At 38.3% G+C, this 17869-nt stretch overlaps 1 protein-coding gene across 2 annotated transcripts in view; it reads left to right on the forward strand.

Annotated features, from left to right (window-relative positions):
• Positions 1-17869, forward strand: part of NSF (N-ethylmaleimide sensitive factor, vesicle fusing ATPase) — a 147310-nt gene that overhangs the window by 91630 nt on the left and 37811 nt on the right. For both annotated transcript variants that reach the window (XM_040640450.1, XM_040640451.1), the window contains exons 12-15: positions 114-301; positions 8348-8443; positions 10578-10734; positions 13596-13729. In XM_040640450.1, the coding sequence (XP_040496384.1) occupies positions 114-301; positions 8348-8443; positions 10578-10734; positions 13596-13729 (575 nt within the window). The remainder of the gene's footprint in view (positions 1-113; positions 302-8347; positions 8444-10577; positions 10735-13595; positions 13730-17869) is intronic.

Genomic DNA, 17869 nt, shown 5'->3' on the forward strand with positions numbered 1-17869 from the left:
TCCCTCTCTCACTGCCTGTCTCTCTCTCTGTCAAATAAATAAATAAAATCTTTAAAAAAAAAAGAACAGCATTAGGATGATTGTAATTTCTATTTTATTTTCAATTTTACTAGGCTTACCAGATGAGAAAGGTCGACTACAGATCCTTCATATCCACACAGCAAGGATGAGAGGGCATCAGTTACTCTCTGCCGACGTAGACATTAAAGAACTGGCTGTGGAGACCAAGAATTTCAGCGGTGCCGAACTGGAGGGGCTGGTGCGGGCGGCACAGTCCACTGCTATGAACCGACACATCAAGGTCAGGAAGATCACCTAACACGTTCGGGGTCTGCAGCTCTGTAAATGCTGTGTCCGTGTTCTGTCTCTTTCCTTTCAAACATGCAAGGGCTATGGTAGTGCTGACTTTTGACAGAGAAGAGACCTGGTAAAAGGAATAGGAATTGTCAGCTGCCAAAGTGTCAGGGTGGCAGGAAGTGGATGATGCTGGCGTCTGCCCCACGGTCACTGCTGACACACCTGCCTCGGTTTGCCGCCGTCTGATAGAAACGTGTGAAGTTGAAGAGTTGGAGGAATTTAATTTTTTTTTTTAATGGAAGTTTCCAAAGGAATTTTTTTTTAAAGATTTTATTTATTTATTTGAGAGAGAGAGAGAGAGCGCATGAGGGGGGGAGGTCAGAGGGAGAAGCAGACTCCCCACCAAGCAGGGAGCCTGATGCAGGACTCGATCCTGGGACTCCAGGATCATGACCTGAGCTGAGGCAGTCACTTAACCGACTGAGCCACCCAGGCGCCCTTGAAGAATTTAATTTTTAATCTTTGTACTGTGTTGAGTTGTAACATGTCATAGAAGTTGGGTTTTCTATGATGCTTGAATTATGGGGGCTGCGTCGTTCAGCACACACACTGAATACCTGCTGTTTTCTGAGTATTAAACTGGAGACACAAAGATGATAAACTGTGACCTCTCCCCTCGAGGAATTTAGAGTCAGGTGGATAGATATGTTTGTAAATGAGTACACTAATGTTATTGATACTACGGTAGGAAGACATACCAGGATACTTTTATGTTGATAAAGTGCTTTTGAACCTTTACCATCCCTTCTCCTCTTCAGAGGTAGATGGATGACTCCCAGATTTATGTCTTGTCTCTTGAAAGTTTCTTTCTCCCACTTTCAAATTTACACAAAATACCTCTACCTCAATGGTTTATCAGGTCTCAAATTTAATATCCAAAACCAAATTCACTGTCTTTTTTTTTTTTTCTTTTTTACTGCTTTCCTTACTGTTCCTATTTTCCTGTTTATACCAATTTCCCAGGCTTAAAACTTCAGGAATATCATTAATTCCTGCCACTCTCCTGTGTCCTACATCAAGTCATTTGCCAACTTTTGTCACTTATATCTTGGCAGTGTCCTTCAGTTTCTACCCACTTTCTGTTTGATTAGTCTTCCTGTTTCACACTATTCTACCCTACAGAAACTTTCGGAACAAAGTACAGACTTCTTAGCCTGATCCTTACGGTCCTCTAGATCTGACCCTAAACTGGCCTGTCCAAATGTGTTCCCAGTTATTCTCCATACTTTAGCCAAACTGAAATACTCATTGGTCATCAGACGTTAATTTATTTTGTTACTTCTCTGCTTTTGCGGAAGTCTTTACCCTCTATGTTTACTTATCTCTTTAATACCTAGTTCATATGCCACCACTTTCTTCAAACCTTTTCTGATTGTCTCCTTCAAGAAGGATGTCTTGTCTTCCTTCTTGAAATAGTGATGTATCACCTGTGGTACTTTGGGTTCACTTCGGTTCCCAGTAGACGTGTTCAGCACCTGCTCTATGCCAGACGCTGTGCTGGCAGCTAGTGCTACACCTGAAAGAAACCACCTACCCTGAGCAGCCCGTAGTTTTAATCTCCACATTCAGTAACAGAAAGGACAGGAGACGTAAGGAAGTGAGAAGGTGTCAGATGTGGCCAACTCGTGGGGTGAGAGGATGCTTCACTGAGACATTTCTGGGTGAATGCATCTCTTGGTGGGGTAGGACATTTTAGGTAGAAGGCAAAGGAACAGAGACACAAAATAGCATGGCATGTTAGGGTAATTCAGTATCGCTTCAGCATAAAAGGTAGGGGAGGGGAGGTAGAGAGAGACATTGTGGGGAATAAGTCAGGAGACTAAAGCAGGGAGTGGAGCACAAAGAGCCTTTTATATTGTGCTAAGAAGTATGGACTTTTTTCCTGGAGTAGTGCTAAGCCATTGAAGCGTTTTAAGAATAGCAGCGACATAGTGTTAAAACATAAGCTCACTCTGGCAGCTGTGTCGAGTGGAGTATTGAGGGGAGTGGAGTTGGCAACATCCTGTCACTGGTTCTAACCCAAGGATCAGCAAACTGTGGCCCATGGGCCGTATCCAGTTCACCACCAATTTTTATAAATAAAGTTTTTGGGGAACATACCCATTTATGTGTGTGTTGGCAGTGGCTGTTTTCATGCTACAGTGGTAGAGTTGAGTATTTGGAACAAGGACTGCTTGGCCCACAAAGCCTAAAATAGTTACTACCTCATTCTTTACAGAAAAAGTTTGTCAACCCCTGTTCTAGACTTTAAGTCCCTATCTTATTCGTGTCTGAATATCCCACCGTGCCCCAAATAGGTCTAAATACTGAGAACACAGCAGGTGTTTGGTAAGTGTTTCTAAAATTAGTAAGCTTATGTATTTATTCTGAATCAAGCTCTACCCATACCCATGTATGTATTCTGAATCAAGCTCTTCCCTACGTAGTAGAAGTGACTTTGTTCTAGCTCAGAAATGCCAAAGGTCAGGATAGTGTGGGAATACAGTATTGGGTCCTTTATAGACTGGATCCATCCATCCATCCATCCATCCATCCATCCATTCATTCATTCATCCTTTCTCCTTGCCATAAGAAATGCCTTAGAAGTGATGGCAACTTCAAGAAAAATTGTGTAAATGATGTGAGAATTGTTCCCAGACCTTTCATCATTTTGGTATAATCCACATCTCAGACCACATCAGTGCATCTTTGTATAATCCACAGTGACTGGTGTATTACCAGAGTTTTCATGTGCAATGGCCACTGGATTTTTCTCCTAGTCACTTGTCATTTTTACCACAATAGTCCTATCCCAAAATGTCATTCTAAGCCATTCTCTCACTAAGAAACGTACTTTCTTTAAGTATATATTGAGTTTATCTACACACAAAGCAATGAGCAATGGTGGAAAGATCACAGATTTTGTAGTCCGAAGGTGTGGCTGTGCATTACACTTTTTTCACTTTTTTATTTCTTTTTTTTTCCTTAAGATTTAAAAAATTTATTTGAGAGAGAGAGAGATGGAGAGAGAGCATGAGCTGGGGGGTCGGGGAGAAGCAGGCTCCCCTCGAGCAGGGAGTCCGACACAGGGCTCAGTCCCAGGACCCTGGGATCATGACCTGAGCCGAAGGCAGACGCTTAACCAACTGAGCCACCCAGGCATCCCTGACTTTTTTATTTCTGTCAAGGGGAAATAACTACTTACCTCATCAGGTTTTTTTGAAAATCAAATCAAATACTATATATGGAAGTGCCTTATAAGGTATATAAATGCTAATTGTTTCCATTTTTATTATTACTGGCTAATTTGAGAGCACACCATATATATCCTTTCCAATGCCTGAGTTTCTGAATTTGTTGACTATTATAATTAATTATAATAAATAATATAATAAATATAATATAAATATAATTAAATAAGTTATAATTTTTTCCATTGTAAATGTTTGCTACCACTGTACAGAATATGTTACCCTTCAGATTTGCAAGTAAGAAGTAGTACAAATAGTTGGTATTCTTGCCCTCACTTTTCCCAGGTGGTTACTTTTATACTTAAGGTAATGCATATTGACTTGTGATCAATATCTTTTATACCAAAGAGCTTTTATTTTCTTTCAGTATCTATGGAATATCTAATACAAGGGACTGTTTAGGCACTTCAGGGAAGAGAAGGATTTATAGGACACCAACCCTCACCCCCAAGAAGAAATTATGTGAACATTTATTTTCTTTTCTGTGTTTTTAAAAATCTGTGTTGTCAAAGGTCTTGAAACACTGTTTTCCCAACGAGACTCCTCAGCTGAACAAAAGGCATACAGTCGTCATATTTCCATTGTTGCAGATGTTCGTAGCTTTACTAGTAGTGATTGGTGAGTGAGTATTTAATCTGAAGCTTATGATCTGGAGTTGATATACAACTTTAACACATCCACAGCATTCAGCTCTTGGTTCTAAAGTCCTGTCTTTGTATTATAAAAAGTCATAATTGGTTTTATTTTGCATCCTTTTCAAAAGATTTAGGCTTAAATAAGTCAGATAGATTCAACTAAACAAGTCTTCCCGGTTAGACTGTGTTTGGTTTGTTTTTTTCAAGTTTTCTGAAACAGGGAGAAAATCCGGTCACAAACACCTGATGTTCATGTCATTTGTACTTGAACCCATGTTTGTGGTCAACTGAAATTCATGTGACGTTTGGTTGTTTTTTTCTTGAAAGGAATTTCTGCTTCAGGTAGAAAAGAGTCATAACCCAAGTTTCTTCTGCTCTAATGGGTTGTAAGGAAGTACATTGAGGACGTGCTCATCCACACAGCACACAGACATTCTGCCCCGGAATCCGAGCTCTGATTTACGCTTGCAGAATTTCAATAAAATCATTTCTTGCTTTCTGTAGAATTTTGATTGATTAAGGTCATTCTACCCGTAATTTAAGAGGAATGATAAGAACTTTGAAAGGTCAGATTTAAAAGGTTATGAAATTTAAGGGTGACCACTCGATATTTGCTAGTGTTGAAATACAAGTTTATTAGTTTCTGCAGGTATAAGCTGAAAGATGTAGCCTCTTCTCTATTGATTAGCTGTTATAAATAAAATGCAGGAAAAAATCACAGTAATTCAGACAAATGAGAAAAGGTTTTCTGAATGAGTAAAAATTCAGAATTGTAGAATATTTTAAAATTAGATTTTACCAATTTTGATAAAATAGTAAAAGTTAGGAGAAGGCCTTAGAAAACTTAATGAATAGGCAGGAATAATTTATAATTAGAATATTGATTATTTACAGTTAGGCAAGTTCTACAATTCCTGGCATGCCTAACAACTTGCCTTACAATAACTCTCCCCCAGCCATTTTAATTCACTTTTAACTCATTGGTAAGTCCCTTCTTAATAGTGAAAAGACAAGTTTCACACAGCTTCAGTCCTGAAATCTATCCTATTTTTTTGTCAAATGTCAGAAGTTAAGATTTTCCCCTCACATTGCTATATGTATCTATCATTTGAGTTCACTTTCACCAGCAGAGGAAATCAAAACACAAACCATCGTAGTAGAAGCTCAGGGCTATATACAGAGGGGACATTGGGAATGAGGCTGGAGGCTTCATTGGGGCTTTAACATGATTCTGTCAGAGCTCCTTCTTCACTTTGACCTGAAAGTTAACACCTTGTAGAATCCTTTAAGATGTGTCAAAAAGTTTTAATCAGAGTTAAAACGTTTATATAAGATTACCTAGGAAGGAAATCTTATATCTACCCTTAGTTAAATTATCCTACCTTTAATTTAAGAAAACTTCCAGGCTTGTATAAGGATAAAATGAGATAATGGGTATGATGAAATGAGTAATGTATATGAACATACTTTATAAGCTATAGAGCACTGGGGTGCCTGGGTGGCTCAGTTGGTTAAGTGTCTGCCTTTGGCTCAGGTCATGATCCAAGGGTCCTGGGATCGAGTCCTGCATTGGGCTCCCTGCTCAGCGTTGAGCCTGCTTCTCTCTTTCCCTCTGTCCCTCTACCACACGCCGTCTGGCTCGTGCTTGCTGTCTTTCGCTCTCAAATAAATAAAATCTTAAAAACGAAACAAAACTATAAAGCACTGTAGAGATTTATATATTATGAACTGAGCACTGTAATTTTTTCATGGAAGTGCTTGTTTCTTGTAATACCATTTCCTTTCTTTAACTTAGAAATGTCAAATAAATGTGGGTAATATTTTTTTTTAAGGTTTTATTTATTTGTTTGAGAGAGCATGAGTTGGGGAGAGAGAGAGAATCTCTCAAGCAGAACCCATGCCACGCATGGAGCCTGATGTGGGACTCAATCCCATGATCCCAAGATCATGACCCAAGCCAAAACCAAGAGTCGGATGCTCAACCGACTGAGCCACCCAGGTCCCCCAGATGTGGTTAATATTTATCAAATGCCTAGTATGTGTTGATGAAGACCCTATTAATAATTTAAATGCTCATTGTTCTCTGTATTTAAGTAGAATCTATTATTATATCTACTTAAATATTATTTGTTACTTTCTTTTTAAAAATATAGAAGTCATGTATGAATACATTCTCTTTGTAGATGATTCAAGGATGCCAAGTGATGGAGGGAAAAGTGAGAAAGGCTGTTTCTAATACCCCTTCTCTTTCCCTCTCCAGAGGTGCCAACATTTAAGTTATATCTTTATAGTGTGTTTTCCTTACATTTACATTCATATATATGTGCTTTTTAAGAAAAAAATCAGTGGAATTATACTGCAGTTTATATTTTTTACTTGACAGTGTATCTTGGATAGCTTTCCATGTCCGTATATATTGTCTTCATTATTTTGGACAAATGCACAATATGCTAGAATATTATAGCATAATTTAAAATGTAAGATCCATGAGAACAGGAACCCTGTCAGTTTTATATTCTGATATGTCTCTGGTGCCTGGAACAGTAAGTAATACTGTTGTGGAAGTGTTTGCCTATTCCTCCCCGAGTGCATGTGAGAATCATTTTCCAGGGGAGATAGCTGGATGTATTTTTGAAGACCGCCTTTAGTTAAATTGTCTTCTAGTTACATTGTCTTCTAGTTTCTAGTGTTGCTGGTGAGAGATACACCAGTTTTATTCTGGTTTCTGTGCAGGTAACTTGTTTTTGTCTCCCAAAAACGTTCAAGGACTTCCTCTTTACCTTTAGTGTTCTGATAATTTACAACAGTGTGTCTAGACAGATGTGGGGTTTTTTCACTCATCCTCATTGGCACTCATTGAACCTTTTAAGCTGCAAAGACACTCCTTTTTTCAGCAGTGGAAAACATTTTTTCTTCCATCTTATTGTTTTTTCTCTATCATCCTTTCTCTTCTCTCCTTCTGAGACTCCTCTTGGGTCAGTGTTAAATTTCTGTGTATATCGTCCATGCTTTTTAACCTTTCTCTTTCACTTTGTCATTTCATGGAATTTGGGGCAGGAAGGGAGATAAATAAATATGTTCTGTTTGCCATCTTGAGCGAGTTTCCTGACATAGTTCCTTTTATCCCATAAGGCTGACTTTTTACAAAATGTTTGTCATTTCATTTGTCTCAACAATCTGTTTCTAAAGGAAAATGAGTCATATTTTATAATAATCAATGGAAGGTTGATATTGCTTAACATACTTTTGTGTTACAGTCAGATTTTTTTGGAAGATACCGTCTTTAAAAAAAAAGTAGTGCCATTTAGAAATTAGGCTCACTTGCCTTGTGCTATTGGGAGTGAGCCCAGTCGCATTAAAAAAATGTGTTGGTATCTAATCACTCATCAGGTCCAGGCAGCTCCAAGTGCTGATAAAGGCCTTGATGCTTCTCCAGATGTCTGTTCTAAGTGTTAGCTCCAGGTGCAGTAAGCAGAATATTTGGAGCTGGCACATAGATTCTCAACCACAAAGTATGGCTACAAATCAAAGTTGTAGGACCTTGGTCTTCTAGAATCATGGTTCACAAACCTACTTGAGCATCAGAATCACCTGTGGCACTTTATGAAAATATAAGTGTATGGACCCTTGTTGGACCTGTCAGATCAAAATCCTGAAGGGAGTGGGGCTGGGCTTCTGTATATCTTTAAAGGCTCTAGAGGTTATGCTGGTATGCAGCCAAGGATGAGAACCACTGTTCTTAGAGACCCTCTGAATGTATTTTCTCCTCCTCGTGCCTTATTTGGGGAGGGGGGGAGCTATCTAGCATTCTTTGGTACAAATGCATCATAATTTACTTAACTGGTACCCTCTTGCTAGACTTTTAATTTGCTTCTAATCTTCTATTATTACAAATTACTCTAATAGATATCCTGATATATATAACTTTGCATGCATTTGTGGTTATATTCATGAGATAAATTCCTAGAAGTGGAATTTCTCAGGCAAAGGTTATGTTTGTGAATTTGAGAGAGAGGTTTTTTGTCTGTGAATAGACGCCTTTTAAGTCCTCAGGTATTACATTCTTAGACTGAAAATATTCTTACATCTTGGAAGTCCTTACATTTTGTTATCATTTCTAATTAGGCCAGTACTAAGGTGGAAGTGGACATGGAGAAAGCAGAGAGCCTGCAGGTGACAAGAGGAGACTTTCTTGCTTCTTTGGAGAATGATATCAAACCAGTGAGTATGGATATTGAGTGATGGATAAGCCAAAAAATAATCGTAATTCAAGAGAAAAGTAAATGCCATTTTACTCAATATTCTGTAAGGTTATATCATACATATTTTTAAAAATCAGGAAATCTCAATATTGGAAGTGTCCAGTATGAGAAACATTTGCGCATTAATGCTGGTGGCTGGGTAATTTATCAGGACTTAATTGACATTATTTCTCATGATAGGGAGATCGCCATCTCATAACACTTGGTATTGTCAGAGTTAATTTTTGCCATTCAGTCGGATGTAAAATGAGATTTAATTTTGATCTTGATTTGTACATCACTGATTATTTATAAAGTTAAGCATCTTTCCATATGTTTATTGGCCATATGAGTGTCTTCTGTGAAATGCTATTTGTGTCTTTTGCCTATTTTTCTGTTGTATTGTTTATTCTTTATTTTTATTTGGTCTGCATAAGTTCCTTATATATTCTTGACAATAATTATTTGTTGCAAGTATCTCCTTTAAAGACAAAAATTAGTTTGTTTTAGCCCTGTCTACTTTATGATTATTGTGACTTTTAAATATAAAATAATTACTTTCAAAAGTTATCAAGTAATGGAAATGATTTAATCTTTTGCTGCTGTCATCTGTAATAATTACCAAAAGTATTAGAGCCTGGCCTAACTGATTTATCGCAAGAATTTTTTAATGACAAATAATTTGTTACCAGGAAGGGTAAACTAAGATAACTTAGTCAAGTAATTAATAATTTACTTTTATTTATTGCACGGGCCTGGGGTATAAAACAGAAAATAAAATGACAGAATAAGTAAGGAAGACTCCTACATTTGGTTAGCCAGGGAGGGTCACCCCTTCCTGGTTCAGGTATCTTGTTGCTGCTGCTGCCGTGAGGCTTGGAGCATGTACTTGGAATCATTACAGACAAAAGCCAGCCAGTCCACATATTTCCTACAGTAGCCATTCAACCAGTGTTTCCTAGGCCCTTTATAACTTTATACAGGGCCATTCAGTGTCCCGTATCCAGAAGAGGGAATGATATCTTTCTTCTGTATTCAGGAATCAGAAGTGTGTGCAAGGACGAGAGGGTGGTCTGCAAGTGATTTGGTGGCAAAGTAACACAGTAATGAGACCACCTTATACTGTTAAGAGACAGTATTACAGATAATGACTTTCTGTGAGGCTCAAGTTCTAATGTTAAAATCATTCCATATGTTGGGTAATGAAAAACTGACTTTTTGAAGGATGTGATAATTTTTTGAAATTTGAAATTCTCAAGATATGTGACCCTTAGATTACGTTCGGTTGTTTTCCTACTCATTTCTTTACTTGTGAACCTTATGAAAACACAATTCAATTAAGTCACTAAGTACTAACATCACTGACTCCTCTTGGGAGCTGGTTTGATGGGAGTTACAATGTGAAAGCTGAAGCTGAAAATGAAGAGGGATGTGATTTAAGCTCTAATATGTAATGAACACACATAAGATTATTATATAGTAATTGCTTTTATTTCCTTTTTCTCATACTTCAGTCTTTCAGTATAGCTTCTCCTTTCTACCTCATTCTAAATTTTGTGTTTACAAACCTAGGCTTACCTTGGTGCCATTTAACTTATGTCCTATGTCCCCTGCTACCAAGCCGATGTGGACAAGATCTTCTCATTACCATTTCATTTCCCATTTTAATCCGAGACCCCTGCAGTCAGTGTGAGGATAGTATCTCTGTCTGCTGAGCCAACTGCTTCTAAGTCCATAACCTCTTTTTCTCTTTGTTCTTAACAGAAGGCCACAACCAACGTACTCCTTACAGAAATAAGCACATTGAAACTACCCTTTCTCAGGGATCATGAGGGCTTGGGCTCTTGTAGAATCTGACCCTAGAATCTATGTTTTTTTCTATTAAGTCACCCAAAGTCACTCTCCCACCACTGGGTCAAAGGTTAAATGAGAAATTATAAAATAATGGGTTTTTTATTTTTGGTTTTATTTGCTTTTCAAGCTTTTTACATGAATATGGGATATTGCTCAACACTTTTAGTGTGTAGGAATTATTACTCATCTTTTATACCTTTAAGTATTTTAATTTTTATACTAACACTCAAAATGCTTTAAATTATCCTTTTCCTCCATAGGCATTTGGCACAAACCAAGAGGATTATGCAAGTTACATTATGAATGGTATTATCAAATGGGGTGATCCAGTTACACGAGTTCTAGAAGATGGGGAGCTGCTGGTTCAGCAGACTAAAAATAGTGACCGCACACCACTGGTTAGCGTCCTTCTGGAAGGTGAGAAAGTATGAGGAGATGGCATTCAAAGTTAAAAAGAAAAAAACCCAAAACACAAAAAATACTTTTACACTATTTAGCACATTCCAGAAAAATGAATTATTTTCCGTTCTAAATCTATTCATGATCTAAAAATAGTAATCCAGTCTATGTGCCAATATTGTGCATAAATTAAAATTTTCTTGGGGTAGAATGTTACTAATGAATGATAGCAACAAGTTTTCTTGTGGAATCGTATCTAAATTTCTGTCACTTAATTGACTATGTGCTACCGTAGAGTACTTGAGTCAATTAAATAAATATTCACTGAGTGCTATGTTACGTAACAGACTGTATGATAGCACAAAGTACTTGATTCAATGAAGTAAGTATTCATTGAGTAAAATGTTTTAGGCATTGAACTGGTTGCTGGGGATACAAAGACATTCACAGAATTCAGTCTGGTCACAAAAAAAGACATGTAAACAAATTCTTAACTACAGTATATATGTGTAAAGGTGTGTGTGAATGCCAGTCATTTTGCCCAGGGATGATCAAAGAAAGCTAAAGGTGGTGTTTAATGTAGACTTTGAAGGATTAGTTAGGATTTTACCAAGTAGACAGAAAGGCAAGGACATTCTATTCACTAGTTACTTGTTTATAGTTATGATTAGTACCACGGAAAGGTTTGGTGAGTCCACATGACAGAGGAACCTAACTCCTTCTGAAGTCTGGGAGTGAGGGCCTCCTGAAACATATTAAGCCAAGGCCTGAAGGATGAGGAAAAGCTGGCCCAGCAAAGTAAGTGGGGAAGATGTTCTAGGTAGAGGGATCGGCATGTTAAAAGACCTGGGTGGGAAGGGGATTGAAACAGAAAGGGATGTTGGCTAGCCATGAAACTGAAGAAGTAGACAGGAGCCGGTTCGTACACAGCCTTGTAGACCATAGTAAAGATTCAGTCTGTGTCTGAGGGGCAATGGAAGCCATTTGTAGGGTTTTAAGCAGTGAAGCGACATGATAAGATTTGTATTTTCAAAACCTCACAACTGCTTTGTGGTAGAGAATAGATTAGAGGGTCAGAAAAGATACAGGATAAACCAATGGTTAGAAGCAGTTGTATTAATGCATCTTAATGAGAGCTGATTGTGATTTAAAGTAACATAGGGTAGTGGAGATGGAGATAAGTAGACCATTTTGAGAAATATGTAGGAGAGAGAATAAAAGAGACTTCATTATGATTATTAATGATTAATCATAATTAAGCCAACATTCTTTGAACTGTTACTTTCTAGTCGCTCTACTGGCACTTTACACTTATTGTCTTCTTTAAACCCCACTTCAGTCTTCTGAGGGCAGATGCTTCTGTTAGGCCTATTTGGTAGATGGGGAAGCTAAACTTAGAAGTATTAAGTAACTATATTGAATATGGGGAAGAGTTATCAAATACAATCGCCAGGTTTCTAGTATACACGGCCTGGTTAATGGTGCAGTTTAGTAAGACTGGGAACACTAGTGGAGAAGCAGATTTCAGGAAGAAAGATTATGAGTTCAGTTTTGGATATGTTGAGTTTGAGGTTCCTGTTGGATAATTGAATTGGAAATGTTGAGCAGCCTATTGGATATGTGGGCGCAGAAGAGAGGTGTGGCTGGCAGTAACATTCATGAGTTGTTGTTGAATCCATGGGAGTTGGGTGAGGTGGCTTACAGAAGGGGTATAAGTTGAAAAGGAAAGGGGGCCTAGAACTGATCTCTGAGGTGTGTCAACATTTAAAAACTAAGTAGAGCAGGAAGAGTTGACAAAGGAGACTGAGCAAGAGGTAAGAGGGAGAGAAAGAGAAGGAGCTATTGCAGAAGTCAAGAGAAGTGTTTTTTAGAAGAGGAGTTATCCATTGTATCAAATATTCCTAAGAAGCCAACAGAGAAAGTGTCTGTTGGATTTGGTGACATGGAGGTCATCGGTGACCCGCATGGGATCCTGTTCCATGTAATGGCAATGGAAGCCAGAGGGTTTGTTTGAGGATGGAGGAAGGTGGAAAGTGAAGGTAGCCAGTGTAGATAATTATTTTGAGTATTTCCATTTTGAAGGGAGAAGAAGGAGTGGTGTTGAGGGGTGTGAGTCCAGAAAGAGTTTTTTGCTGTTTATTAAACTGTTAGGTAGATTAAAGCATGCCAGAATGCTGTTGGACAGACTGTAGGGAAGAGGAAGATGTGGAACAGATGGGGAAGAAGATACAGTCAGGGTCAGGTTCCCGAGAAGATGGGAAGGAAGAATTTGTTGGTTTATGGATGGAAGAGGGACACATCTTCCATTTCACAGAAGGGAAAGAGGAGATGTCCAAAGACAGTTAAGTTTATAGATTTGGTTGCCTTTATGAGAAGGCCTAACTAAATCTTTAAAATTTTAGCTTTTTAAGTCACATTTGCTTCTGTAAGGCAGTTTTTCCCTGTCCCGATGTCATCTCCTAAGAAGATCATATTTTTTTGTTAGACATATAAGATCATATTTTTTTGTTAGACATATGATTTGATGGAACTAATAACATGAGTACAGATATGCATTCTTTCTTTTTGAATGCATTCTTTTTTTTTTTAAGAAACAAAACCCCTGCATTTTATATATTTAGCCAGAAGTTTGAAAGATTAAGACTGTGAGAAAGAAAGAAGGAATGTATTTCATCATACCTTTGAGAAATGCTAATCAGTTCATTAAGTTTAGTTGCTAATAAATAAGAGAAAACATGTCTGCTATGAAACTGTGTCAGGAAATGTTAATGAGCAACTAGTTGAGACCTCAGTACATTGTGGGTAAACGTTTAAACTTGTTTTATTCCCCTTTGCTTAGGTTGGCTTTTTTCCCCTGACTTGCTCCTATCTTTACGCAGGCCCTCCTCATAGTGGGAAGACTGCTTTAGCAGCGAAGATTGCAGAGGAATCCAACTTCCCCTTCATCAAGATCTGTTCTCCTGATAAGATGATTGGCTTTTCTGAGACAGCCAAGTGTCAGGCCATGAAGAAGGTATCAAGATTTTTACTTTCATTTTACTCTCCTATCTCTCTTAGATACGCGTGTGTACACATGTACCTGTATATCTATCTTCGTACATGTAGATCTGTAAAAGCCATAGCAACCATGTTCTCAAGTGAGCTCAATTATCAGCAGAATTTGGGGGGAAACAGTGACTGTTTTAGGTAGATTTAACTTTGTAATGCAGTCTTACTAGCATTTATCTTCCAAATTATGAGGGCTTTTTTAAGATTTTATTTATTTGTTTGAGAGAGAGAGACTCCCCGCTGAACAGGCAGCCCGATTTGGGGCTCAATCTCAGGACTCTGAGACCATGACCTGAGCCGAAGGCAGATGCTTAACCAACAGAGCCACCCAAGCGCCCCCAAATTATGTTTTGTTTAATACATATTACAGTTAATTTTCATTTCCTAAGTTTGTATTGACTTGATTGAAAGAAAGATCAAGTTAAAAGTATTTGAGTAGAGGGGCGCTTGGGTGGCTCAGTCAGTTAAGCGTCCCACTCTTGAGTTCTGCTTAGGTCATGACCTCAGGGTCCTGGGATTGAGCCCTATTGGGCTCTGTGCTCTGCGCAGAGTCTGCTTGTACCTCTCCCTTTGCTCCTCCCTTGTTCACTTTCTCTCCCTCTCTTTCTCTCTCTCAAATAAATAAAATCTTAAAAAAAGAAGTATTTGAGTCAAGTGGAGCAAATTCATTTAGGATTTTTTTTTTAATCAGTGTACAAAATCACACAAATTCATTTAGGATTTTTTTTTTAATCAGTGTACAAAATCACACATAGTCAATTAGGTTGACTATGTAGTTTGGGAAAGAACAGAAGTACATCATTGGAAAGATATTTTCAAAACCCCTACAAAGGGATGGTGGTCTGTTAGGACAGTCAGAGTCTGCTTGGCAACTTAATGCAGCCCTCATCCTTCTTCGTTTCTCTGAGTGCCATTTGTCACCTTCTTAATGCAGCTGCTTTAAACCATCAGTGAAAGTTAGAGCCACATAGAATAGAATCCTAGAGCTGTAAGGACTCTAAGACCGCCCGGTCCATCTCTCTTACATTCAAGCAAGTGCCATTTATGGCTTCTAGGATAGTAAGTGGCTACTCTTTAAAAAAAGTCACTGATGAAGACATAATGACTGTTTCATGTCACTTGGCAGCCTGTGTTCCCACTGATATTCTGATTTGGTATACTCCCAGGCAGTGAAGAAGTTATTTTTTTATATCTAGTTGAAGTATTTCTTTTACTTAAATCTGATTTTTCATGCTTGATCTTTCATAGGTGTGAACTGACTGTTAGTTAAAGAGATGTGGGAAAATCAGAATCGGAGAAAAGAGCTTTGAGAATTGGGGTGCTGCCTAATAAAGACAGCTCCGGAGTTCTTTTTTTTTTTTTTTTTTTTTTAAGATTTTATTTATTTATTTGACAGAGAGAGACAGCCAGCGAGAGAGGGAACACAAGCACCAGGAGTGGGAGAGGAAGAAGCAGCCTTCCCAGTGGAGCATGGAGCCTGACGTGGGGCTCGATCCCAGGACCCTGGGATCACGCCCCGAGCCTAAGGCAGACACTTTAACAACTGAGCCACCCAGGTGCCCCAGCTCCAGAGTTCTTTAACCTTGCTCCTAGGACCCCAATTTTTAGAGATAGAGGATACAGTTACTTTAGGTTTTTTTAAGAGAAAAGACTGGAGGAAAGATAATATTTTAAAAGAAGCAGACTCCAAAAAAATGTAAGTTTGAGAAGTTAGCTTCTTGTTTGTGCAGATGGCAGAAGATTGTTCCCGTAGCATTCTTGAAATGGATGCAAGGGGCAGAGCTGGAACCAGGATTCTTGCCTGTACCATCAAGATAAATATTCTGTGGGACGCCTGGGTGGCTCAGTTGGTTAAGCGTCTGCCTTTGGCCAAGGTCACGATCCCTGGTCCCTGGGTTCTGTGTCGGGCTCCCTGCCCAGTGGGGAGTCTGCTTATCCCTCTCTCTCTCCCTCTGCCCCTCCCCTTGCTCGTGCTCTCTCTCTTACTCACTCTCTCAAAATAAACAAAATCTTTTTAAAAAGATAAATATCATATATAAAAGTCTTTGAAGTTGGGTGTGAAAGAGAGGGAAATGTTGCCAGACAGAAAAAGAACTTAAATATCATAGTCCGTTTATTCTGTGTCTGAGGTGAAACCAGTAGTATCTCTCCTTCTGGGGAAAATCTAGACAGAATCACTAGAACCAGAAACTTCCCTAATGTAGGTGGGGGTGGCTTTTCTTTTTTGTTTTTTTCCCCTCTAAAGGAAACCTAAACAACTTCCTCTGGTCAAACTTTAAATAATAGCCCTTGGAATCCGTGGCCATTGAATGTAGCGTTTAATTGCACAGCTAATTCTGTTCGCATTTCCCTAACTCCATCTAGTCCTTGTATTTGTTCAAAAGTAGTCGTCTCCTTTGCAGATGGTAAATTACTCCAGTGCTTTTCACCAGCTGCCAGCTTCTACCTCAGATGTACTCTGAGATGTGGGTGGAATGGTCCTAGTTTTTCTATAAAGTTTTAAAAAAGCACTTTAGGCTCCTGCAGATCAAAGCTGCTTTGTAAGTGTGAGATATTATCATTTTTATTATTTTAATCTCTTGCAAATTGACTTGAGGGGGGAAGGTAATATGTGCTGGGTTTAGAGGCTTAAATGGTTAAATTAATGGCTTAATAACTTATGATTTAATCTTTAAATTGTTAAAGCCTTTCAAGGTAGAGTTTGAGATGAGTGGAAGGCTAAGGAATAGAAAAATAAGTGTCTATACAAGCTTATTCAAAATTGTTTCGATTCATGATTCACTGTCTGGATCATCCATACACCCTTAAAGTTACAAAAATTATTTCCATGTCACCAGTATAATAAATTCATATTAGACTTTTTTGTTTTCTCTGGGGAAAAAAAAAAAGTCATTCCCTGTAACTAAAGTACAGGAACAAAAAATGAAGCATAGGTGTCTTAGAAATATATTAAAAATATTGCAAAATCTTTCCCTGCAAATAGTTTTCAATTGTTGCCTAATGATAGGTTGACAAAAGCCTGCGGGCTCAAACCAGTCTAAAGGTGCTAAGTCTTCCAGGCTGCTTTTGAAAATGAAATATAAACGCCATTCCTCAGTACTTCTTGTCTACCTCCCACTGCTGTTCTCTTCCCTTCATTTTTAGTGTTAGGATGGGAAGATATTTTCTTTCTTTCTTTCTTTTTTTTCAGAGCACAAATAATCTATAATTTTTTATCAGTTCTGAAAAGACATTTTTTTTCTTTTAAGTGTTGCTCCTCCCCAGTGATGCAGCTTTTCTAATCACAAAAATAATTTAGAAAATACAGAAAAGAGCACAGAAGAAAAAAAAAAGGAGTCCATATTTGTCCTTCAATTTTCTTCTATAACACACACACACACACACACACACACACGTTTATTGGGGATCACACTGGACATACTGTTTTTTGTTTTGTTTTGTTTTGTTTTTTTGTTAGATTTTATTTATTTATTTCACAGAGAAAGCCAGCCAGCGAGAGAGGGAACACAAGCAGGGGGAGTGGGAGAGGAAGAAGCAGGCTCCCAGCGAAGGAGCCTGATGTGGGGCTCGATCCTAGAACGCTGGGATCACGCCCTGAGCCGAAGGCAGACGCTCAACAACTGAGCCACCCAGGCGCCCCTGGACATACTGTTTTAAACCTGCTTTTTTTCACTTAATACATTATGGCTCTTTTTTCAGTGTCATTAAAATGTATCTCAGTATTATGTTAATAGATGTACAATATTCATTTAAACCCATTTTGCTGGATGTTTAGTTTGTTTCCAGGTTTTTTCACAATTAAAAATAATATTCTGTAGAACCACCAAACTAGGGAAATCACTACTCCCCATTGTCTTACTAGATTTTTTAAGAGTAGCATCACATTTTAATGGCTGAGAACTTGGGCTTAGGTTTCGAATAGATCTGCCTTTGAATCCCAGCTCCACCACACTTACCAGGTCTTATAGTCACTTAACCTATAAGCCTCTGTTTTGTTGCCTATGAAATGAAGATAATATTCAGAATTAAGTGAGATGATAATCTATGTAAAGTATCATGCAGTGCCTTGGGATATCATATGTGCTCAATAAAGTGTAGAGGTTAT

The sequence above is a fragment of the Ursus maritimus genome, unplaced genomic scaffold (assembly GCF_017311325.1).
Source record: "Ursus maritimus isolate PB19 unplaced genomic scaffold, ASM1731132v1 scaffold_24, whole genome shotgun sequence".
NCBI classification, from domain to species: Eukaryota; Metazoa; Chordata; class Mammalia; order Carnivora; family Ursidae; genus Ursus; species Ursus maritimus.